At 36.6% G+C, this 15848-nt stretch overlaps 1 protein-coding gene across 1 annotated transcript in view; it reads right to left on the reverse strand.

Moving 5' to 3' along the window:
- Window positions 1-15848, reverse strand: part of LOC122814364 (zinc finger protein 208-like) — a 441663-nt gene that overhangs the window by 191692 nt on the left and 234123 nt on the right. Inside the window, exon 11 of the mRNA XM_044086948.1 lies at window positions 12932-14249. Within this exon, the coding sequence (XP_043942883.1) occupies window positions 12932-14249 (1318 nt within the window). The remainder of the gene's footprint in view (window positions 1-12931; window positions 14250-15848) is intronic.

Raw genomic sequence — 15848 nt, forward strand, 5'->3', positions numbered from 1 at the left:
TTCTTTAATACACAGTAAATAGCTATTATGTAGTAGCTGGTGACAGTTCTTTTGTGAAGTTTGTATAAATATATCATTAGGTAATGTCCAGTGTGTGTGTGTGTCACACGTCTCAACCTCTTAGAGCAAGAAAACTTGAGAAAGCCATAAATAATGGGGGTGACAAAGGTTCAAAAATAGGGACAATTTTTAAACATTCCTCATACAAATGTAGAAAGCTGATAGAACAACAGCTTTTGCATTAGCATGAATTTTCTGAAGAGTATAAAGTCTGAAACTCAATTGCCGGTCAATATTTTGTAACTTCAGTCCTCACTGATTTGCCAAAGATCCTGCCAGAAAAACTAAATTTTGAGGAACAGACTGAAAATATGTGGCAAAAATCTGGACATTTGAGAGGTATGGTGTATGTGTTCTAAACTGGCATTTGATGCTAGTAATTTGGATGTTAATTGCTACTGCACAGACACTTCCGCTGTGACTTTTTTTTAAATATAGTGAAAGTAAATGCTAAACAACACTCACTTCTGCTGTGACTTTTTTAAATACAGTGAAAGTAAATGTTAAACAACACTCATAATTTATATTAGTCCTGTTATGGAAGTATCTGTGATGTTTTTCTTCTTCCATGTGCTCCATGTACAAGATTTGGAGTTGTGCTGGGAATATCTGCTGTGACTTTTAAATATGCAGTACATCTACGTGTTTGTGGGACAGTTTGCTGTTTATGCTTGTACAAAAGATTAAACTTTTGCACACTGCCACTCCCCTTGATAATGTCACACTTTTGGGCACAGACTGCACATCTAGAAAAATAGCAATTATAATCTAAATGAACCAGCACTTTTTGAGGCTAACTGATCACGCCAAATACAAGTTGATTTCTAGCCCAATCGTTATTCTTATAGGTCAAAGCAGTTTTCATTATTAGCTACAGACCTCTAAAATATTCCTTACTGAGCTTGTTTACATCTGATTATGCTGTACTGCTGATTGCTCGTGTTCTCTGCTATTACATGCACACTTTTTGCTTTATTTGTTTTCTATCACAGTCCTCCTTTAGGCTGACTTTTGTTGATGTATCAATTTCTAGCCACAAATATTCTCGCTATACATTTCTCAATGCCAAGTTCCATTCTAATAAAAAAATAATGTCTTTCAGCTTTTCCCAGTTAGGGGTCACCACAGTGGAACTCCGGTCCGCTAATGACTGACAGTGGATTTTTATGGTGCCGAGTTGCCAGCCCGATGCCCAACCTTCAAAGCACAGCCATTCACACATGCACCTGCCTGCATGTCTTTAAATGTCACTCGACCGCAGGGAGGACATGCAGACTCCACACAGAAGGTGCTCCAGCTGAGAATCGAATGGGAAAACCTCTTGCTGTGAAGTGACAATGCTAACCGCTGCACCACCGCGGCCTTGCCACTGATTATCAGATATTCAGTGTTGCTCCAACCACTCCTAACTTAGTGTTCCTGGTACTACCTCTCCTCCCCTGGGTTTGGATAGCTGTGGTCCTTGGTGCGCTGGAAAGAGAAAGTGGAAGCATGAAGCAGAAACAACTGGCAAGGTCACATGCAGTGTTATGAATGCCAAAGATTTGACTGGTATGCTCTAACTAGGTGGAGCTGTTGGTATCACACAACTCATAATATCAGACAGCTCAAGTTCCACCGCTCATGCCAAATTCCGTGGCAATCTGGGTGTGGTGTGATTACAGCACTACCTTCATCATTGGTTGAGTGTCAAATTACAGGCAGAAACCCCACCCTCCCTAAATGCGTAAGCTGACAATTTATCCTCCTTCATAACCCCCCCAAGTTCCTTCAGTGCCCGAGCCACTGATCAGATTTTGCTCATCTAGGCTGAATGTAATTCTCATGTCATCTGAAAAAGTTGTAAACATTCATACTACACTTATTTGCCAGTCCACATGGTCTACCCAGTGTCTTCTCCTTCATGTATCTGCTGGACCCATTTCTTCCTTCTTCAGGATGAAAGCCCTCTGGCCCATTTATTTTTTATTATACCCTATGATTTTTTTTATTACTTTTTTGTTCTGCTGAAAGGCATGACCTTTTATTGCAATGAATGTAGATGATTTATATACTAAGTGAATAGGATACGTTCTAAGCAACAAGTTCTAAGGACACTTTGAGAAGTGCAGCTTTTAGCATCTTAGCTTCTCTCATTTTAACTTATCTAAATGTTGAGATAGTTTAATACCTTTACAGGAATGGACCCCATTCCCAGGTCAGGCTATGATTAAAGTTCAAGAAATTAGTATTGCATCAATCTTTGATGACTGTCATGAGCTCTTTTCTCAGCTCCAGCAAAGTACCAAGGAAGGTCTCCATCTAAAATTCATATGGAGTTACCTGTACTGTTAGCAAACACAAGTAAGCCTGAAAATTCTCTTTTATTACCTCTTTTGTTTCCACTACTTTTAGAATTCCCTAGTGTCTTTTTCCATATTGCTCTAGTTTCAGCTTCCACATTTTGGCATTTTCAGAATTTACATCTCTTAGTATACAGGACATTACAATCACTAAGTGTAGCAATTGCAATAATTAATGCTACTTTTGCCCTTAACTACAAAATCCGAGTTTGTTGCTTCAACTTTTCTGATTACTTGTACTGGACAATCCCTTGTGATCAGATTTTCATTTTCAGTTTAGTCGTTGTTGTTCATAGACTCTTACTAAGCTTAAGGCCAAAGGAAACCATTGAGGTGGTCAGCCACATTACCCAGTACTGACGAGAGACTCATAATGTCCACCTGAAGTAGACTTTCTCCACATATTCCTAGTGATTTGTGACCACCCATTCAGGAAGTACTCTGCATGATAGGGAAGGGCAACCTACTTCAGAAAGAGGGGATACGTTGGGTTAGGTATATGTTTGTATAGCTCAGTTTCCAATGCTTCTCAGCTATTTGTATGATGCAGTGTTTGCACAGTCTCCAGTGCAACAATCCTACCAAATTATGCTGCCTTGCAATGCACAGGACCTGCAGTCATGAGTAAACCACAATCAGTAACAAGATGTGCAACTGTTTCAAGCTCTGTAGTACAGGAACGACAATTGCCTGTTGTTCTCACTTTTTCTATAGATTTTGTAAACCAGCATGCACATAGTTAATCCAGTAGTTCTCTATAATTTCCACTTCAATTGTGAACTTTGTAGTTTTCTTTCCTTTTATATTGGCCATGACCTTTATATTCTCTCCTTTATTTTTTGCTGTGTTTCATTGCTACCTTTTTTGTCTATTTGTAGTTGGATTTCCATCTGCCCATTTCTGAAATGCTTCTGCTACTCTAAAGAAATATATCTTCTTAAATTCTATACCATGAAGAAAAAACTCTAGATTTGGATCTGATGATACATGCATGTATGCAGTCTCATGATTACAGACATACACATATAGTCAATTTCAAGGAAGCCCATACCTCATTTAAACCAAAGGACTTATTGTGACCTGTTCCTATAAATCATTTGACAAACAAGAATCAATTTTCTCATTTTCTTGTGTAAATAATCTAACACTGTTTGGGGCCAAACAATCAGAAGTGAAAGTTAGAACAGGAAGATCAAGCTGATTTATAGCTTGAACTTTATTCCTAAATAGCAAGGCAGTTTTCAATATTAGTTTTAGTCTTGTAAAAATATTCCTTACTAAGTGTTGTTCTCATTTATTCATGCTGTAGCGGACACTTCCCCTATTCCCAGATCTTTATATACTCCCTTCTGTTTATGTTCTTTTACATCATATTCCTCCCCTAGCTGACATTTTCTTGATGTTTCAGTTTTCCTGCTATAAATGCTACTGTTGCAGATTTACCGAGACCAAACATCATATTTAACTAATCTGAAAACGTTTTAACTATTTGTAATTGCACTTCCAGTTGCTTGTCTGATGAGCCATACACTTTTAAGTGATCTACAAAATAAATGAAATGTCATTTGTCAAAACTGTTTTCTAGAAGTCAAGCTATAACCATAAACTAGTCTGTAAGGTAAACATTTCAACGGGTTATTGTCAAACCAAAACAGCAGTGATGGCAAAGAATGACCCTGGAAAATATCTTTCTGGTTTTCTATCCTTTTAACAGGAATTTGCATTTCTTCATGACTCATTTGTAAAGTGGTTTATCACTGTTTCTTAGAGAAAACCAAGTAATTTATAAATGGAGTATGTACTTTATACATTAATAAGCATTCTGGCTGAATCTTTTGTAATCTATCCATGCCATAATTAAGATCAGCCCACTTTTCCAGTTTTCTCTTATGGTTTCAGCCCACATTTCCCGTTTTCACTTACGGTTTCAGCCCACATTTCCATTTCTCACTTACGGCTTGCTTAATAATAACTGATCATTTGTTCCATATGATTTTATTTATTTATTTTATTTTTTTTTACATTTGCTTGCCGGGTAATGCCCGAATGGGCAAATTGTCCGTTTTCAGTGGAGACCCGGGGAGATAAGCTCCAGAAAGTAACATAGGTATACAAAACCATAGCATTACAAATGTATAAGTGAGATACATAAAGAAGTGTATACAATTTTACAAATAGGTTAACTCAGTGAACCAATAACAAAAATTGTATTTAAACATGCATTCTGTCTCTCTCTCTCTCTTTTTTTTTAAATATAAACAATAGATAAAAAAAGGATCAGTGAAAGGTGGGAATATCCTCAGCAAGAAGGATATGAGGCTATATGAGATCAGGTAGAAAGACAGAAAAGGAGGAAGAGAGACAGGTTAGTCTATAGAAGAACAGGAGCATATCCAGTGAGTTATGAAGTATTATTTTAGGGCCTGTTTAAAGGTATGAGTATTACTGATGGATAGAATATGCTGAGAAACAAAGTACCAGTGTTTTGCAATTTTGTAACAGTATAAGGAGTCTCCATGTGAGTTATAAGTTTTGTTAACTTTGAGTAGCACTTAATCTACTGACCTAAGAGATTTAAGGTTTGTATATGGTTGAACAAGGGCAGAGAGAGCTGAGCAGTATTCAGGTTTACACATGACTGTATGGGCAATTAATAGTTGATTTAATTTAAGTAAGTTTGGGAGTTCTAACCAATTGAGTTGGTAGAAGGCAGTACAATGGTACAATTTTTGAGGCTGGTTAGCTGAAAATTTGGCTACTTTGTTATAGCACGATTCAGTTATTCATTTCTGTTTCGCAAAACATGATAAACATTTGTGAACAGTAAAGTAGTGAAGATAGGAGGTGGCTTTTTCCTGTTTCTAGTCTGGCATGGTTGGTAAGACAGGGTTCTGGCTCTACAGAGAGTATCAAGTTTTACATGAACTTTTCTAATTGTCAGTGGTATGTTTGTCAGATCTCAATGCATTATCAATAGTGACCCCGAGTAGTTTTGTGTGCTCAGTAGGTTCTATTTTAGTGCCGTTGGAAGAAAAGACAGAGAGAGATGGATGACTGCTTAGAATAAAAGCATTTGAAAAGACCATAAGTTTAGTTTTGTTGGGATTAAGTTGGTGGGCTGCTAAACAGCTTTCAATATTGTTGAGGGCAGTCAGAGTTTTTATTTAAAGTGCATCAATACTGGGAGCAGAGCAGATGAGCGAGGCATCATCTGCATATTGTATGATATTGGCAGGGCTAGCAGCCAAGGTGAGGTCATTAGAAAAAATAGTAAAGAGCAATGGCCCAAGAATCGATCCTTGATGGGCGTTTACAGTGATAGGAAGCTGGGGGGAAGAGTTTATTATCCCGTAAAGTATCTTGTTGCCACTTGGAGAGGTAGCTATGCAACCAGTTTAGGGCTTCAGGGAAGAAGTTGTAGGCAGCCATTTTATTTAAAAGGATTTGATGAGATATAGTGACAAATGCCTTTGACATGTTGAGAAAGGTAGCAAAGACAAATTGGTTGTTTTTGAGGTGATTTAATGGAACTGGTAAAACTTACGAGGGCTGTGCTTGGGTCAAAATCCATGTTGTGTATCAGATAAAAGGTTGTTCTTCAAGAAGCAGTCTAACATTTGTTTGTGGATACACTTTTCTAGAATTTTAGCTAGAAGGTGAAAGAATGGCTATAGGTCTATAGTTGGATATATCTTTTGAGGGGCCTCCTTTATGTAGTGGAATGACATGGGATATTTTTCAATGGATGGGTACAAATTGTTCAGAGACAGAGTGGTTAATTAGGATCGTTATAGGGAAGGCAACAAATGTAGAAGCTAGTTTCAGAAAGTCTCCAGGTAGCTGTTTACTGGCAAGCGTGCACAGTTTTACTATAGATAGTAGGTTTTGTATGTAACTTGTTTGTATGGGCTCAAATTTGAAAAAAAGCAGGTGGTTGAGATGTAGGTGTGGGTATGGAAAGAGGAGAATTAGTAGTTTTATTTAATAGTGAGGTTATTGAGGTAATAACATGGGAGCAAAATTGGGTGGCTATAGAGTCTTTAGTATTAGTAGTTTTAGGGACTGGTGTAGTTGGTTTTCCAGGATTAAGAATGAGATTAACAGATTGCCAGAATTGTTGTGGATTAGTTTGGTATTTTACCTGACAAGATTGAAAGTATGTTTTTTATCTAGTTTGATTTGTTTCTTGACTTGATTACAGAGTTGTTGGTAGGTAATGAGATTAGCATTACTTCTGTTAGTATAACAGACAGACCATGCTTTATCCCTATGCTCAAGTAATATTATTGTCTCTTTTGCTAACCAAGGGAGTTTTCTGGTTTTGGTACAAATTTTTCTATGTAGGGCAAGATTATTTAATGTTTGCAGGAAAATATTATTAAAATAATGCACTGCAAGGTCCAATTGCAAGGTTTTAGAGGTTCCCAGTAATGTTGTTTTAAGAGTGTGTTAAAGATGGAAGGGCAAAATTGTTTTTTGTTTCGTATGTAGCGGTAAGTAATATTACTACAGTTATTTGAGTTTTTTCTTATTAGATATGCTGGGAAGTAATCACTTAAGAGTGTTAGGTAGACAGCCGGCTTCACAGTTAATGTTAGATTTATTTGTCAGAATCCAATCAAGGGTGGAATGTCTGTTTGTATGCTTGTCAATGCATGTAGGGTGGTGTATGTATTGATGGAAGTTATATAGGTTTATAAAAATTGTAGGTGAATTAGAGGAGCAGGTGAGCCAGTCAAGGTTAACGTCACCAAGTATTACTGTTTAATGGCTAAAGTTAGAGGAGGCCTGTTCAAGGATATTTTCAATATTTTAGAGGTTATTTGCAGGGGGAAGGTAGATAGCTATAATGCCAATAGATTTATGTTTGTTTATATCAAGCCTTGCAGCTATAACTGCTAAATTAGGGAGATTGGGTGGGATGGAGTTCAGTTGAACTACATTAAGGCTGACTTTGAACATGATAGCAATGCCACCGCCATGTTTATTCTATTTTCTCTGATGATACTGTACCCATCAGGGAGTAGTTCTTCAGATTTTTTATGGGGCTTAAGCCAGGTTTCGGTTTCTTTTACTATCTTTTTCTACTGCCATTACTAAATTCTTCTTAATAACTGCAAATTCTGTTATTTCTGGTATACAACTTGTACATTGTTGGAAGGCAAGTCATTAGGATGGTTTCTTCTACTCTTGCTACTTCCTGCTTTATTTTCTTTACAACTCTCTACTCAATGATTCTAGAGTGAAGCTGTACTTGTCTTCCTTCCTTTTGTTTGTTATTCTGTATTTATATGGTAGCACCTTACCTGTTATTACTTAAGCTACATTGCTTATTTCTGTTGCATTCTATGGATCATTCTCAATGGCTCCGATTACTACAGTCATGACGTTTGGCCTTACACACTTTTTGCTGGCTCTGTTTCTCATCTATCTTGATATGTATGCCCATTTCCATCAGCTCTAGCGGGTTTTCCCTTAGATCATTCTCTTCTTGGCTGGCAGCATCCTCTTAGTTCTCTGTTTCCTGCTGCTTCCCTCGCTGCATAATCCGAAATGGACTTTTGATCAGGCTTCCCAAGGAAGGTGTTATATTTTACTTTATGGCATATTTTTACTAAGAGTGTCCTGCTTTGCTTGTTGCATCATCTCCTGAGAATAGTTTGGCTCAGTGTTGGGATACTGTCAATCAAAGTTTGTACACTAAACCCTTCATTTGTCAGTTGGTCTGTCACTTCTGTTTCAATCTGTTGTCTTTCCATATCACCAAATAGATTGCACCTCAATACAATCTGGTTATGCTGTTATCCTTTCCTTTATATAATTTACCATGTTTGAAAGACTTTGCTTGCACATATCTTCATATATCTTTCACATTGTACTGGTCATATTAGTTATTACAGCTTTTTTTTCTGCAAAAACTCTGCACCATATATAATTTTTTTGTTTGTTTCTCAAGTCCATTCTTCTTTATGAATTTTGATAGCCTGCGAGGGGTTGCCTTTTTTAATTGTTCCAAATATTTAGGTTTCTAATATCTTGACAGGTATGTAATCCACTCCTTACTCAGGGCATAAACAAAGTCGATGGACTTAGTGTTAGTTCAGCCTTTGATGTTTTTTAAGAATGTTCTTCTCAGTACCAGCAATGTATGCAGAACTGCTTCCTTGTCTCATGTACTGGTAGTGCACACAGCACTGATGTAGAAGGCTGTGGGTTCTATTCCCATGTCAAGCAGTTGGATTAATTTTCCAATACTAACACTAAAGTTCAGCACGGGGGGAGGGGGTTGCAATGTTCCAGAGTACGCAGTCCTTCAGATGAAACGTTAAACCAAGGCACCTTCTGCTTGCACTGGTGGTACCAAACATGGATATAAAAGATCCCATGGCAACTATCAAAAAGAATAGGAGAAAGTTTCTCCACACCCAGTCAAAATTTCCCCTATTCAGTATAAATTCTACATCAGGTCTCCACACTGTAAACAGGCAAGATTAACCCAGTCAGCAAAGTGTAAATAAATAAAAAAATGTTCCTGTTACTACTATAGGAACTATGTGGATGTCATTATTCCATACTGCTCTACTTTTAGCTTGCACATCCTGGTATTTTATGACTTTATGTTATTCAGTACAGATGACATTGTAATCACTATGTATAGTCATTTCAGTAATTAATCATACTTTTGTTTTTTTTTTTTTTGTTTTTATCTAAATACCTGTTTTTCTTACTTCTGCTTTCTTGGCTGTTGGTCCTGGATAATCACATGTGATCTGAGCTTCTTCACGTTCTGTAATTCCTTGTGTTTCACATTTCCAGTGCTTCTCAGCTACATATAAGTTGCCATGTTTGCACAATCCCCAGTGTAACACTTGTTGTACTTTTCCGTATATAGAATCTCAGCTATAAGTATATCATAACCAGCAAGATGACGTGCTACTGATTATAGTTTTGTCCCCTGGAACTTACGTTTGTCAGTTTCTCCCATTATTTTCTTTACATTTTGTAAACAATGTGTACATACCCACTATTTTGCTTTGCCAATGTAAAACATTCACATCTCCTTAGCCACTTAAGCATAAATAAAACAACCAAAATGTGGCTGTTAAAGGAGTTCTCTATACTTGTCACTATAATTATGGGTTTTCCAGTTATCTTTTTCTTTCTTTTTTTTTTTTTCTTCTTGTTGTGGTACTCTTTACATTCTTTTTTATTTTTTTTTTTTGGAACTTTCTGTTGCTACCAGTTGTTGACTTCTGATTTAATTTCCATAACCATTTCTTTCTGAAATGCTTCTGCTAATCTGAGGAAAGATGTCATCTTAGATTTATTTTCCATGGTTTTTTAGAACTTTCACTATATTTGGATCTGATGACATCAACAAGTACGTGTGTAGTCCACCAGCTCCAGACTGTGTGTGTGCGTGCGTGTGTGTGTGTGTGTGTGTGTGTGTGTGTGTGTGTGTGTGTGTGTGTGTGTGTGTGTGTGTGTGTGTGTGTCTGTAGATAGATTAATAAATAATAGACCCATACTTTCTCCAAATTGAGGGTTATATAAGTATGCCACCCACTGTTTTTATATATCATTGATAAGCAAGAAACAGTTTTTCTGACCAATTCATCCAAACGTTTTGGAACCAAATGCACAAAAGTAATGTAAACAGAACATAAAAAAGCAAGCCGATTTACAGTTTAGACTTTACTCCTTGATGTCAAGGCAGTTTTCAATATTAGTTTTAGTCTTCTAAAATGCTCCTTACTATACTTTGTTCTCATATGCTTAAGCTATATATTGTTGACCTTTCATCTATTCAGATATTTAAACACAACCGCTTGCTCAAGTACTTTTGTACTGCATTTCCCTTACAGGTTGATATTTTTTTGGATGCTTCAGTTTTCCTGCTATAAACGTTGCTTTTGCATATTTATCAAGACCATGTCATTCTTATATTATCTGAAAAGGTGTTAACCCATTTGTAATTGTACTTTCAGTTACTTATATGACAGGTTTTACACTTTTAAATCACCAACAAAAAATAGATAAGATGCCATTGGGCAAGGTTGTTTTTTTGCAAGTCAAGCTGTATCTGTAGCACAGTTTATTAAGTAAACAACTTAATAGGTTTAGGGGAAAGCAAACAACAGATGTGACAAAGAATCATGGAATCTCTCCCTCTCTCTCCAGATTATCCCTAGGAAAATAATTTGCTCTTTATCATGACCCAGATGCAAAGTAGTTTGCCACTATTCATAGTGACCGATATGTAATTTGCCAATGGAGGGCATGTTTTATACATCTATAAGCAGTCTTGAAAGTTATCAAATGATTATTTTTTGTGATCTAGCCATGCCATACTTAGTTACAGCTCTCTGGCGTAGCTTTAATGATTGATAATTATTTGTTCCATTTGGTTTTCCTTTATTGCCTCTCTATTCTGTAGCTACTATTGATTTTTTTCTCAGTTGCTATAAACTCTTGTCTGCATCAATATCAATGTACAATTTATATATATTGTCAGAAGGAAAGTTATTGGTCTGTAGTTCGTAGGATGGTTTGCAGCATCACTCTTAAGGAGGACTATATATTTTCCTGTTGTTAACTATTTTGGTGTAGTTTGGGATATACACACAAGTTATTTTTATTGAAGGTTATATCATTGTGCAAAAGATGTTAATATCTTTAATCATAAGTTGGGTAATGTAAAGCCTTTCTTAATTTTGTCTCAATTTCATGGTCTTTTAATTCCATTTCATATCCTCTGAGTTAGTACTTGTTAATCTTTTACCTCTTTGATTCATTCAGCATGTTTGTTATATTCAACACTATTTTCTTATGGTAAATTTTTCTGGTTTATTCTTTTTATGCTTTCTTTCATAATTCTCCACAATATTTTTTTGTCATTAGTGGATGTCTTGCTTTATACATTTCGTTTACATGTTTCTATAAACCTTGCAAGATTTTATAGTTGTGTTAATGTTTTTAGTTTTTTATTAGAAACCATGTCAGACAAAAAAATATTTTTCATGTTTGTGTTGCCTTTATCATATCTGCCTTTTTTAGAGTTTTTGATGATCTGTTCCCTTTTTATATTCTTCTAGTTTTAATATATATTGAATTAGAAATTGCATTATACTTCTTTCTTTTAGATGCACTCATTGTAGCTTTTTGCTTGTGGCCCTCTTTTTAGGGGGTAGCACGTTATATGATATTAATTCAGCTGCACAGTGATATAGTCTACTTAGTTCTGTCAAGAAACATGATTGTTAATCTGTTCTGTCAGTCTTCTAACACTATGTGGCTAAGCCAATTTCTGTAGACTCTTTCTCTGATCTATCTTAAAATTCTCTGCCCATTTCAATTAACTCAATCAAGCAGGTCTTCCCCTTAGATCATTCTATTTTTGCCTGAGAGCACCCTTTTTTGTTCTCCACTTCCTGCTTTTTCCACTTCTGTGCAATCCTAACTAGACTTTTAACTAAGTCACCTGCAGAATGTTCTAAAATTTTAATTGTGGTATATCTTTTTAAAAGTGTCCTCTTCTGTCTGTTATATATTTTTTGAGGATTTATTGCCTAATAATGTTGGGGTATTTCCTGTGTTGGACCTCCCTCACACTAAACCCCCTTGCATTTCAATTGAGCTATAATGCCGAACTCTATTTATTGACTTTCCATATCACAAAGCATGTTGCTTCTTAGCACATTCCACTTGTTATTCATTTCTTTGAAAATTTTACCACGTCCTGATGACTTTGCTTGTATATAGCCAAAAAAAAAAAAAATGCTTCAGCTCTGCTTCGCCTCATTCAATAAAAGGAGTTACCCATACTGAACCATCTCAGTTTTTCTTTCTTTGCAGAATTGAATTTGGTAAGAGATTTGCTTTCCTATAGCCCCATGGTTAGGAACCATAAACCAAAAGACAGCTGGTTCACCCAGGCTCACAAACCAAAAGACAGCTGGAACCAGGGTCTCAGCACTGAAGGGAACTCAGAAGTGACTATCAGAATTGCATAAATGGGACTCCAGAACTAATTCTGATCCAGAATATACCAAGATTATAGGACATGACTGGCTCCTGTGGTCCAAGCAGGATAATCAAAGGATTATTTGCTAAGTTGTTGTTACTACCCCTAAAGCCCAAAGGCAAGCAGGTTACCAGCACATCACAGAAAATCTAATCCAGGACAGCATGGTTTATTGACTCACTCAACAGACTTCAAGACAGTTTTTAGTATGTTTTGTCTTCTGAAAACATCCCAGTAAGTCTTTTTATTATTCGTTCCTGTGGTACTGCTGACCCTATATCTATTCACAGATATTTAAATAATCCATTTTGCTCCGTGTCTTTTGTATTGGAATCCTCTTCAGCGAAGATATTTTCTTTATTCTTTAGTTTTCCTGCTCGGAATGTTGCTTTCACATATTTATCAATGCCAAATGACATTCTTATTATCACATGAGAAAACGTTTCAGCCATCTGAAATTGTGTTTTCTGTTGCTTATCAGATCAGCTACACAGTTTTAAGTCATCCACAACGCGAGGACGAGATTTCTTTTGGCAAGGTTGTTTTCTTGGCGGAAGTATCGTGAGTAGAACTATGATATTTAAGACTACTAAGATATGAGAAACACTTACTGCATTCAGCACATTTGTATGGTTTATTCCCTGTATGAGAGTTCTGATGGTATTTTAAGCTTCCCTTTGATATAAAACACTTACTACATTCAGTACATTTATAAGGTTTGCCTGATTTGTGAGTCTGTTGATGTTCTAACAGATGTTGCTTTAGTACAAAGCACTTACTACAGTCAGTACACTGATATGGTTTTGCTCCTGTGTGAATGCTAAGATGCTTTCGAAGGCTACTGAGACGTGTAAAACACTTAATGCATTCAGTACACTTATATGGTTTCTCTCCCGTATGAGTGGTATAATGCTTTCGAAGGTCACTGGGATGTGTGAAACATCTATTGCATTCAGTACATTTGTGCGGTTTGTTCCCAGAGTGAGAGTTCTGATGGTATTTTAAGCTTTCCTTGTATGGAAAGCACTTATTGCATTCAGCACATTTATATGGTTTCTCTCCGCTATGAATAGTCTGGTGTCGTCGAAAGCTACTGATGTGTAAAAAGGTCTTACTGCATTCAGTACATTTATATGGTTTATTCCCCGTGTGGAAATTCTGATGGTATTTTAGGTGCTCCTTTCGTCTAAAGCATTTACTGCAATCAGGACATTTATACGGTTTTAACCCTGTGTGAATTGCAAGATGCTGTCGAAGACTACTGAGATGTGTAAAACACTTGCTACATTCAGTACACTTATATGGTTTGTTCCCTGTGTGAGAATTCTGATGGTACTTTAGGTGTCCCTTTTGTCTATAACACTTATTGCATTCAGTACATTTATATGGTTTCTCTCCAGTGTGAGTGGCAACGTGCTTTCTCAGATCGCTGTGAGAATTGAAGCCTTTACTGCATTCCGTACATTTATATGCATTATTGCCTGTGTGTACATTCTGGTGATATTTTAGGCTTCCCTTTTGTGTAAAACACTTACTACATTCAGTACATTTATATGGTTTCATTCCTGTGTGAATGGCATGATGCCTTTGTAAACCAGCAAGACCGGAGAAGCATTTACTGCATTCAGTACATTTATATAGGTTCTCCTCTGTGTGAGTTGTCAGACTTGTGTCACATTCAGAGCTTTTACTGAAGTTCTGTCCTGAATGAAGCCGTGGTACTGGAGCAAGACATGGCTTGTTGTAGCCCTTCGCAGGCTCAGCAGACTGGTGGTTCTGTGCTGGGTTATGCAACTGTGGTGTCCCAACTGTGCTACTGATACCTAAAAAAAAATATGAAACAAAGATGTCAGACATATTCATCACAAGAGCAAGTATAACCTGTTTAGTCATTTAGAATATGCTGTAACATTACCACATGTCCTCATTTCATATTCTTTCTGTGTCTTCACTCTTCTCTCCCTGCTGTTTGCCTTCTCCACAAGTAATTCCGCATATTTATAATATGCTACATAGGCTTTACAGTCTGGGATCAAATTCTCTTTGACCACCTTACATTCTACCACACAATTTTTTTTTCATATTTGTACATAGTCTCTTTAAATTAATGTACAAAAAGTCCTATCTGACTATGTTTATTCTTTTTCTTGTTTTTACCGCTTGATCATCTTTTGTACAGTAGCTCCTACAAAAACAGGTGTGTATCCTGGTTGTCTATGCCTATATTCACCACCTAAATACTATATTTTTGTATGCTCCTCTTTGCTTTAAATCCCCCATTAATCTAATAACATGGGACATTTATATCCGCAGGCTGTAATACTTGACCCTTCATGTCTCTAGGCATCCTCGTTACCTAAAACAACCATAATGCAGAGTTAGTGGGCAGGTCATGGTGTCATATACCTATGACTGGTGGTATATGGCCACAAAGATGATCCCCCAATGACTAGACAAAGCAGGAGTGACAAATAAAATGCAGTAAATAGTTATAAAACGTCATGTAGTGTGGAACTTAAAGGCATTGTATTATAACTATGCTTTGACATGAAATAGGGTTGCTGTTCAGGTGTCTGATCAAATAGTATCTATATCTTCTAGAAATATACCTTGAACATGGAGTCAGCATAACTACTTGGTTATGATGTGAAAGACCTTACCATAATCCTCTGTAGTACCTGGATCTTTACCTACAGCATGAACCCCATTTTATTTACTAAGTAGTTGGGATTTTTTTTTAATTTGTCCTGCAAAAGGTGCAGTTTTTTAACCTATCAGCTGCTCAAGGTGACCTGTGCCTAGCTTTTCAAGCCATGAAAGACCCAAGCCTGTTTGACCTCCTATTTCTTCACAAAATCAGTGCCTGTACAAACACCTGTACTAAAGATGTAAATCTACACCAAAACATTAACGAGACTCATTGGGGGATAGCTTCCCAGCACAGCATATTCCTACACTTTGGAGTAAGTTGCCAGTAAAGGTGAAAGTCCTACTTTGGCTACCTTTAAGGTTAGTCTTAATGACAAGACAGGCAGACAAAATTTACACCAGGCTTATCATGTAAGGCCCTATTCAGTTTGGGAGATAAGTGGTATTAATTGCTAGAAAAGGGTAGCAAGTATGTTTAATTTACCTACTTAAAGGGGTACATGGTTCAGTATTTTATGGTCTCTACGGTTACTTGCTTGGTATTATTCCTTTGTTCTTATGTTTACTAAAGTTTCATTATATTACAATGAATAGTTATAATAAAGAAAACAATAAATGCTTTTCAGACTCCAATTGGTTCTTAAGATTTTCCATGTTAGTTTCTAAATGTTTATACAACCCCATCCAGTCCAACCCTTACATCTCCTGGAAGGGAAAAAATTTGTGGATATTAATAATCAGTTACTTTAAATGACATATACTGAATCACTATC

Source organism: Protopterus annectens, chromosome 10.part0 (assembly GCF_019279795.1).
Source record: "Protopterus annectens isolate FY-2018-M chromosome 10.part0, PAN1.0, whole genome shotgun sequence".
NCBI classification, from domain to species: Eukaryota; Metazoa; Chordata; order Ceratodontiformes; family Protopteridae; genus Protopterus; species Protopterus annectens.